This window comes from Diplotaxodon limnothrissa, linkage group LG1 (assembly GCF_057381915.1).
Source record: "Diplotaxodon limnothrissa isolate DT_005_m linkage group LG1, D_limnothrissa_male_GT1.1, whole genome shotgun sequence".
NCBI classification, from domain to species: domain Eukaryota; kingdom Metazoa; phylum Chordata; class Actinopteri; order Cichliformes; family Cichlidae; genus Diplotaxodon; species Diplotaxodon limnothrissa.
In genome coordinates, this window is record NC_140596.1 from 29842772 (window position 1) to 29853218 (window position 10447).

General features: G+C 38.7%; 1 protein-coding gene across 1 annotated transcript; it reads left to right on the plus strand.

Annotated features, from left to right (window-relative positions):
* The first annotated feature begins 5376 nt into the window (after window positions 1–5376).
* Window positions 5377–9234, plus strand: fgf7 (fibroblast growth factor 7). Its single transcript, XM_085357017.1, has 3 exons — window positions 5377–5673; window positions 8791–8897; window positions 9025–9234. The coding sequence occupies exons 1-3, from the start codon at window positions 5388–5390 to the stop codon at window positions 9232–9234; spliced, it is 603 nt and encodes a 200-aa protein (XP_085213143.1). The 5' UTR covers window positions 5377–5387.
* The last annotated feature ends 1213 nt before the right edge of the window (window positions 9235–10447 follow it).

Sequence of the window (10447 nt, forward strand, 5' to 3'; positions counted from 1 at the left end):
GTAACTCAGAAAAAGAGTGAAATAAAGTATTGAGGCAGACATACGGGAATGAAGGCTGCTTGTTTGTCTGCTTTACAGATACTGTACTTCATATGCTACTGTAAACCTCAAACAGTGCCTTTGATCCTTGAGGCAGCAATTCAGTCTATAAAGCCAAACTACCTGCAAACACACACTGTATCCAAGTGCACAGATGTCTGCACACATTGACACAAGATTTAAGTACATGTCCTTTATGATTACAGTAGAATATATCATGTCAACTAAAACATAGCTTGCAGTATCACCATAACAACCCATAATAACCTATTAAAGCATTTTTACATTAACATCCATAACAGTAGTTATACTCCCACTACTTATATGGTTAGAGCTCCAACTTTTATTTGATTGTTACACAAATTAATAGCTTACTCATGCTACTAAATAAACTTTGAATAAACTACTACCACTTTTAAAAAGAGAACGATGTCTCCAAATATGCTTTAAATAATAGTGAGTCTTTAGGCAACAACAGGGAGAACAGAGCACTTAAGTCATTGAAGTCACTGAAATAATTACAGCACTTGGGCAGTGATAATTCATAAAAACAGTTTCTAAAAACTAATATATATTTATGACAAAGATTAAATGGAAACCCCCCACATAAGTGCTGAAAAATAAAGTGCATAAAAAAACAACATGTTACTGTGTGCCAAGACATTAACTTCCCCATCTCCCCCTTAACACATCACATAAGGTCAGCGACGCTGCAGTTGACCTGTGAATTTGGACTTTTGAAAAACTCTACAGTGGAGTACATTTAAATGGTGCTATGAACTGTAAATGAGGCATTCCAGGAGCATTGGAAGATTTACACAAACTTTTACATTTGTAGTCCCAGAGGCATCACCTCTGTGACACCACTCATACCGCCAAAAGTGAGAAAAGGCTTCACTGATTATGCAAATGATAATCTAGAAAGAGTGTCTATTCTTACAACATCTTCCTGTTCTTCCTACCTTAATACAAAAATTATGAAATGGTAAAACTGTGGTTGAAGGATAGTGGAATAAATCATTGTCCAAAAGGTTACCTACTGAAATAGCAAAATGTATGAATACTTGGTAGCAGAGGGTTCTATTATTCCTTCCATTTTCCAGTGCATGCAATTCCATATTAGATGTTAAATCTCCGTTTCTTGAGCCATGCGAAGCTCTTCTTAAGAGATTATCATGTCTTTCCAACAGAGGTGTGGACTCGAGTCACATGACTTGGACTCGAGTCAGACTCGAGTCATTAATTTTATGACTTTAGACTTGACTTGAAAAAATGTTCTAAGACTTGTGACTTGACTTGGACTTTTACACCAATGACTTGGGACTTGAATTGGACTTGAACCGGTTTACTTGAAAAGACTTGATATTTTACCCCAAATATAAAATTTAACATGCATATTATATAGAGATTGAAAATGTGACGTCATTCACGGGTAGAACCGCAAAGGATTCTGGGAACTCGTGGCAAGCGGTACTAGCGCACGCAGGCTTTCAATTAAAATCAGTTATACAGCGATAAAAAGAAACACAAAAATGTCAAGAAGCTGTTGTATTATTAACTGCAATAGCCGGTCGCATGACAGCCACGGGAAGCCGACGGGTAAAGAGATCGGTTGTTATCGGATTACGTCGTTGAAGAGAAATTGTTCAAGCCATGTTTCCGAAGTAACAAAGACGCGACGGGTGGCCTGGATTGCAGCCATTCAAAGATCAAATATAACGTCCCAGAACACTCCAGCTCACAGGTTAGTCTGCTCCAAGCATTTACACGAAGGTCAGTGTTTTTTAGTAGTTAATACGTCATTTTCATAACATAATTGGTGATATAGGTTACAAGCAAGTCTGGCGCTGAACAGAAATTGTCGCGCTATGCTCCTTTATTTATTGTGCATAAATAGTGAATTGTCCTGACACAATATTGCGTTTCGCTTCTGTTATTATGGTACACTGACAAAAACATATACTTTTATTCACAGGATAAAACAGGTTTTTTGTATCACTAATTGCCCAGTACGATTACAGCATACAATATTATTGTCACTGCTACATTTCTGTGATGCTACCAGAAATTATTTCCACTACTAATTAATTACCGTTGAGCTCAAAGGTCCTATTAATAAACGGTTAACGAATGTGTATTTATGACGACGATTTGTGAGACTGGTAAACTTATGATAGGTACGATGGTCTTTACTTTCTACACGGTGCATTTCAAGGTCCTGCACCCATCCGTCGGTAAACTGTACCTGGGCTTGTTGCAGTGACCTGAAGTTACTAAACTTCATGAGTGTATGCACTCACTCCAAGAACCGTATGATTATAAATATGCATATAAATATGCTAAGATGAGATAGCTGACTTCATCTAACTAGCAAATGTTGTCCAGGCTACGTTGGTGATACAGTTTTTTTTAATGTGTATGATATTTTTGTCATGCGATTTTAAAGCTGGTCCTACAACCGCATCCAAGAATAACATGCAGCTTATCTCAGAACTGTTGGTGAAAATTATTCTTGGAGCTAAGTTTAATTGAGCTGCATTTTAAAGAGGTGCAATTTCACAATTTGTGTATATTTTCTAAGTTCACTATTTTGTCATGTGTTGAGAAAAACACAGATTTTAAAATTACATGGTCTAATATTTACATTTAGCATAACTGCAACATTATTTTTTCTTCTTTTTTTTTTTAAAGACTCAAAAGGACTTGAAATTCAAAGTTTCAGACTTGTGACTTGACTCGGACTTTTACACCAGTGACTTGAGACTCGACTCTGACTTGCCTGACATTACTTGAGACTTGACTTGAGACTTGAGGATAAAGACTTGAGACTTACTTGAGACTTGCAAAACAATGACTTGGTCCCACCTCTGCTTTCCAAGTCTGACTGGATAAGTTATCCTTGAAGGATGTTCTGGATATGAAACAGGGTCTGTGCTAAATTGGACACACCAATAATGCCTCCGCAGGGAGACATACTAATCCGATGGCTCACTCTCTTCAACTGGCTCCTTTTGGAAATGAAAGCAAAACAACTAAAATCTGAGCTCCTTTGGGTAAGTCAGGTCCATGATATTAATATATGCATCATTGTGATCTGCTTGCATTTCAGCTGAAGCTGATGAATACGTGTAGGTAAGTAGGGTGAGACTGTACACCAGTAAGTCGAGAGCTCAGTCAGCCTGATATGAACAGGGCCTAAAGAAAGAGCATGGCAATATCTTCACTTGGGGCAGAATTAACTGTACAATTGATCTTTTTGGTATTTTGTGGCTCACCAACTACATTTCTAAACTTCGTGTTAAAAATTCCAGGTAAGGTCATTTCTCTCTTTTGAAGGGATTTTTTTCATAGGAGTCTTGGGAACACCTTGTCTGGTTCCTCTCACGGACACACTCTGCCTCAGGGGGACGTACCAGGTGCTACCTGCCCAGACAACACAGATCCACCCACCATGAGAACCTTGGGATTTTATAGACACGGATCCTGTAAACTTCACAGTCTTCAGATGACCTGAAAAAATATATAGAATGTTGTGGAATTATATGTCTGTTCATGTTGATTTATATAGATTGGGCATTTAGCATTTATTTTAATGTCTGTTTTTCTGGTGTTTGTAACAGATTAAGTAATATTTTCTTGGCTTGTGTACTGAAAAAAAAAACACAACTCAAATTGTCTCTGAGGTGATAGAGGGGACAGATGAACAGGAAAGAATGAGGTCTTTACAACTGCCAGTTTAGAGATAAGAAGGAAACCTGCTGCGACCAGAGGTCCCACTCTCTCAAGCTGCAGGCCTGAGCTCCCCAGGGGAGCGCATCATTAGGGCCCATATAAACTTTTGAAGTTGTGCGTCCTGGAAAACACCAGGCATGCAAGGCAATAGTTTATGGCTTTAAATACAAACTTAAAAAGTGAAAGAGTGTATGACCCTTGACACTGAGACGACTGCTTCTGAGTTGTTACGTCTTCTGTTTTTCTTGCTTGGACGGATACCTGCCAGTCATAACCTTAGCCACTTTAAGACTCAAAAAGAAAGAAAACTAAAGGACTTCTTTGAAGTTTTTATTTTTTTAACTTCAATCAGTAAACCCCTTACCAGTGATCCAATGCAGCCGAGTAAAACCGCAAATTAATTATGACATTTAAATTGAATAGGAAAGAAATTCTTTTGAGGTTTGTCATTACAGCGAATATTGTAACCGTCAATAAAATAAATGTGAGTCAGTCTGAGATCTGTGGCACGCACAGTGCAAGTCTATTTAAGCACAAGATGTTTCTTGGACAAGACAGAAGGGTTGTAACAAGAGTGAGTCTGCAAGAGTGAGTGAGCATGCAAATGTTCTTAAAGTACTTGTGATTTCAGTCTTCCAAGAGTTTATAGCTCCCTCTCATGTCTGGTGGTTGAGTGACAGTGAGAGGCAGGCAGAGGGTGTTTCTTCATTGCATATCAGCCAGGGACAGCTGACTGGTTGGGATTTAATTGCTCTCAAGTGAGGTCAGCAGGAGGCATTTATCTAAGCAGAGTGCACAACGACAGTGGACGATGCACAGAGTCAGTCTGCCAGAATCCGAGAAACATCCATGGGAATTCACAGAAGCTCCCAGTTCGTGCTTAACTTTTCTGCATCACTGGGTCTGGTTTACCACTGAGACTGCAGCTTTAGATCTAAAGAGCCTTCAAATTAAAACTCTTGCTGAAAGGGAGCGCACCTCTGCCAACTCCTGTCACCACTCAGAGCACATGTAAGTCATTACAATACAGATTTGTTTGTTACAATTAAAGCTATATATTTTGCTTGTTTCAAATTATGTATGTATGTACAGGAATTATAGACAGCACCAGTGATGCAATATTTCATGCTCTGGATCCATGAGAGGGAGATGTATATCTGCATCACCCAAATTTTGATTTACTGCTTGGGAATGTACAAAACATACTTGTGTAAACACAGAAAACCAGAAGCTATTTTGAAAGTTGATTGAAAATGTAATCTTGTATGTAAGTATTAAAATGCATTGTTTCTTTATTACAGTGATATTCTGCATAATATTTCCTGAACTGGACTACAATGCCCCTTGAGGGACAAGAAGATGGAGCAGTAGATGTGCGCCGTCACTGAAGTTTAAAAGAGGGGCATAATCTCGTGATACAATCAGCCAACTTCTGCCAACCTGCTTCCTCTACAGCCACTCTGTCTCACCTCCCCGCCAGGAAGCAGTGCTGCAGTAACGAAAACCAGCAGGTCACAAGTGAGGGGTCAGAAGATCCCTGAGCTGAGGAACGACGCACAGATCTCTATCTTGTATTTCAGTATGTTGTTCACTGATCCCCACTGCATTGTATTATAATGCGCAAATGGATGCTGACATGGAACCTTCAAAATCTGTTCCCGGGACTGTACCTGCATGCAATCTTTCTGTTTGGCAGTGTGTGTGTAGTCTACAGTGACTGCACCCCAGAACAACTTGCCGCCATCATGAACTGCTCCAAACATGAGCGCCACACCAGGAATTATGACTATATGGAGGGAGGAGATGTGCGCATACGACAACTGTTCAGTGGCACGCAGTGGTTCCTAACTATTGATGACTCCGGCAATATCAATGGTACTCAAGACTCTACCAACTGCTACAGTAAGCATCGCTCTTTTTGTGTAGACCAAACGTTTATTATAGGTCCCACTATATATCTATAGGCATTTGCCAAAATGTATGTGAATCTGACGGCTATTACTCTGTTAATAAGTCATGTGTTTCTGTTAGAGCAGCCAAAGTGACAGGTAAAATGGAGCAGGTGGGAGATTTGATGGGTTAAATTACAGCACAGGCTGTAATGAAGTAAACTGAAGGGTCTTGGAGACTTATGACCTGAGACTCACACAGATTCACATTTGTTCTGCCTGATTTACTCTCAGTACTCAGAGCGCCAGAATGAGTTATCAGGGAAAAGAGTGGGAGAGAATATTAGCAATGGAAAAATCAAATTTTGTAATGGATCTGTGGTTGGCTGCTGAGATCAAACACAGAGACAGCAACCACACTGTGTCCAGCCCAAACTTATTCTTTTCTAAAATTAGAAGCCAAATATTTTAAAATAATGATTACCATCTAACTACTTAATGACACATTTTATTTGCTAACCGTGATAAGTGCTTTTTGACACACCTACTTGTTTGAATTGTTGCTCAGGGGCCAACATTTTCTCAAAGGTTGTGAGATAGTACGAGGAGTCTCTGTGTCATGGTGAGGATGTTTTAAGTAGTTATCATTTCCTCCTATCTGACAGTGCCTCCGTGGCTGGAATGTTGGCTTGAAAGAGAGATGCCTCATGGAAAAGATGCTTGTGCAACAACTGGCAATGAAAGACTGAAAAACTGATACGCCCATATGCGGCTGACAGTCGCACGCTAAAAGCACACAAAGTTCTTTGATGAAAGCAGCATGGTGCAGATGTACATGGAATAAATCCGCGATTTATGTTTTTGATTGCAGCGAACAAGAAATCCTTAAAAGCTGATTGCAAAAAGTCTTTTATTACAAAGACAGAAAAGAAAAATAGGAGACCAAAATGAGAAACATTTGCTTTGACCTCTAACACAAATATCAGGTCACTTTTAGTAAATTCATCTTTGTTTTTATGATTTATTATATTACATTGTAGTGTTTTGTTTTTTGTTTTCAGTAAAAGATAAAAATCATATTTTTTTTTGTGGTTCAAGCAAAATGAGGCCATACTGATAAAAGGTATGTTAACCCTCACAGAAAGTCAGACAAACAACAAGCTGGAAATAAATAATTTCTAAACAGCAGGTGGAAAACAGGGACTTCTAGGAAAATAACCTAATAAAAGTAAAGACATATGTTTTGGCACAGTTCTCTGCTGAGTCAGAGCAATCGTAGCATAGTAGACTGGCTGCACCATACTCTACGGCCACCCAACTAAATTCATTGCAATTTAGAATTAGAATTAGAAATGCTTTCTTCCCAAAAGATGGAAAATCACTGTGTTACCGCAGCCAAAACATGACAAATACCTTAGGTCAGTAAACTCACGAGAAGAAAAGGCTCAATTTTGGGGATAAATAAAGCATTTCTAAATCGAATTTGATGAATGTCGAAGTAAAATACATATTACCTGATTAAATCCTGCAGTATTTTGCAGCAAAAATGAAAGCTAAATGGAATCAATTTGCTAAACTTGCACCTCTGTGAAACTACAAGGTGTTTAGTCTGACGCTAACTCCACATTTAACAATATTCCGTGAAAGTTATGTCTGGAGCACATTTCGCAATGAATGTAAACACTGAGGTCCAACAGTGCTCAGAAAGTAGACTTAGGGATTATCCACAAAGTAGTTTACTTAGCCAGTGGCAGCGAGTGATGGCAAATCTGTTTCAACTGAGGACAGCTTGTGAGGCTTTTGCATCAGAGCCAAAATGTTTACAATATGCGTGTAAAAATGTGATCCATCTTTCCACAGTACACCAAACGACTGGAGCTGTTGCACGTTACATTACGGGGATGATGCTCTCAGACGACAAGCATGCAGTTGCATCGATAAATCCCACCAATATATGTGGATTAAACAAACGTTTGGCTGACTCTGAGTCTGTAAACAGGTTTACAAATGAGGTTGTAGCTTTTATAGTGTTAAACTGAACTTTCGAGATTGCCTCTGAAATAAGTAGAAGCCGGGGGGGACCTAAAAGCGGGGTTAAATAAATATGAGTAAACAGTTAAAGGTCAGTAGTATTAAGTCAGATATCAAGAGCAAGAAAAGCACAAACAACATTCCAAGATTGGGAGATCCCATCTGTTTGTGATCTAGCAAACACTCAAATGTGGCATGCTCAGTGTCAGCCTAAAGAGCTTTAATAGACCTCTTCCCCCTACTTTCCCCTCTGCCTATCAAATGAAAGAATTTCTAGAGTATGTAAAAAATCAACAAGGTTTTGAATTGCCTAAAAACACAAGCTCTGAACCAGATTGCCAGTCTGTAAAAAGCACATTTCTCTATTTATTTTAATTTTGCTGCCACTGCCACATCTCACCATTCGCTATTTTTAAACAGAAACATCATATGTTTACAGCATGCAAAGGATTTTTCATATATATGATGGCAATGTTTTTACCAAAGGTCAATGTTATGGATATTTGATTTATGAACTGATAATTGGTGCAGCCTGTTGACATGACATGATTTTTTTTTTTTTTAAGTTACATTTTCGGCTAAAGTCCTACAAGATAACTAAACATCTACTTCACTTTACCCAATAATGTAATCATTTCAAATATTCACGAAAGATCTCCTGTTTTGGAACTCTGGGCAAAGAAATTTGCTGTTTACATCATTTGATTTTCTGTGTTTAAATACTTTAAAAATTCCATCCTTTCAACATGGCACATTGGGAAGAATAAATGTGTTTACCCTCCCACAGATTTGAAAAGCAGGCTTTAAATGCCAGGTCTAAAGCACACGCAAGAAGGTAGTTTTCTCAGTCCCTGGGGAAGAGAGCCCTAATCTGTTTCCCATATGTGCTATGGCATAGGTTGTGGTTTGTGTAAAAGCCACCCAGGCCACTTAACAAAGCTTGGATAAAGTCAGAGAGACCACAGACTGATTAATCACAGGAACCTCCACCTCGTTTGCTAATGAAGATGTATGTGGAGCTGGAGCCAGAGTAAAAGCTGGATGATGACAGCGCCTTATCTCTCCTGTAACATGCCTCCTTTTTCTGACTGTCCGGCAGGTATCCTAGAAATCAGGACAGTGTCCGAGGGAGGCATACTGGCTATAAAAGGCGTAAAAAGCCAGTATTATATTTCTATGAACAAAGCTGGACAGCTGCAAGGAAAGGTAATATTTTTCCACAGGGAGGAAAGTCATATGCTGTTGTCAGCTAATTTAAATCATGCAGAAATAAAACAAACAGTTCAGAGCGTTTACTTAATCATATTAATGGCTTGATGTGTTTCCATTACAGAGGATCTACAACGACAACTGCAACTTTAAGGAGGTTTTCCTAGAAAACTACTTCAATGCTTACTCCTCGGCCAAGTGGACAAAAAAAGAAATGTTCATAGCCCTGTCACAAAAGGGAAAGCCCATGAGAGGGAAGAAGACCAGGAGGGAGCACACTGCATCTCATTTCATCCCTATGAAATGCAAGGCAGAGGAGAGGAGAGTAGACTGAAAAATCAAAGAACTTATCTGCAAAATATCTGTGGATTCAGTCATGCTATACGTGCTAACAGACACTTGAATACACTCCACTTTCACTCCAGTTGCAGATGAGCCAGGACCTGTTTTACAAAATGTTCTCATTTTTAAAACAGAAAACAGAAAGTTCAATTTGAGCACCAAAACAGTTTTTTTTACAGTTTTACTAAGTTGAAACAGGAATTCTGGAAATATCATGAAAGCTATTCTATATTATTGGTGTTTTGAATTGAATAACAATACTTCTTTATAAAAGTGTTTCTATATAATACAGTAAAACTATACAATACAATACAAATATAAATTATACGATGCAGTACAGTCCTGTGTTGTATCTTGTTCAGCGATGAGCTACATTCAGCCAGGTGAGGACAATCGTATGATCACCAGAATAGTCCACAATAAGCTTGACCATGATGTGCTGAAGCAAGCAGGACTTGTTTTTCTTTCTTTCTTTCTTTCTTTTCCCCTCATGGTGCTCAGACCACACAGGGCATCCATTTATCAACCATCCTGTGAAGCGAGCTGGAGGCATACATATTCATACTCACACCTAAAGCCAATTTAGAGTCACCTATTAACCTTACACTTGTTCCTGTTTGGTTCGTTTTTTTGTTTTTTTCTTGGGAATGTCAGACGAAAACCAATCCAACACATGCAAAGTCCACACAAAAAGGCTGCTACTGACTGGCAGGTTCCAACCATGTGCACTGTAGATGCTCGCCAACTCCCTCTGCCTTAGGGTGTGACTTTGAAATGCTCAAATATTCTGCTGCTGATGCTGCTAAAAGATACCCAGATGAAAACACAAAGTGAACACCATAATAAATGCATGTGTTATGTAATCTTTTTCTATCAGAGTGAACAATCCTGTACAAGATTATGATATTTATTTTTACAGATGTTATCTTTACATGTTATGTTACTGTGCTTTTTTGGAAATCGAATTTCCCAGAGGAACCCACCCGAGGGATTAATAAAGTTCTATCTTATCTTATCTTATCTTATCTTTAGGTTACGGATCATTCCCATTTTACTAAGCATGAAAAAGACAGAAATACACCAGGAGATGTATTTATTTTCACCACACTCGTCAAATAGTTGTAACTTTTAACTTCTAGGCCAGCTCTCTCTTCATGATATCACTGCAATATCTCAGTACTAACTATATCACTACAGTACCTTGT

Excerpts from the sequence above, each read along its gene's own strand:
- fgf7 (XM_085357017.1), top strand. The coding sequence starts at position 5,388 with ATGCGCAAATGGATGCTGACATGGAACCTTCAAAATCTGTTCCCGGGA. Across the intron at positions 5,674-8,790 it reads AGACTCTACCAACTGCTACA|GTATCCTAGAAATCAGGACA; the intron begins GTAAGCATCGCT and ends ACTGTCCGGCAG. Across the intron at positions 8,898-9,024 it reads CTGGACAGCTGCAAGGAAAG|AGGATCTACAACGACAACTG; the intron begins GTAATATTTTTC and ends TTTCCATTACAG.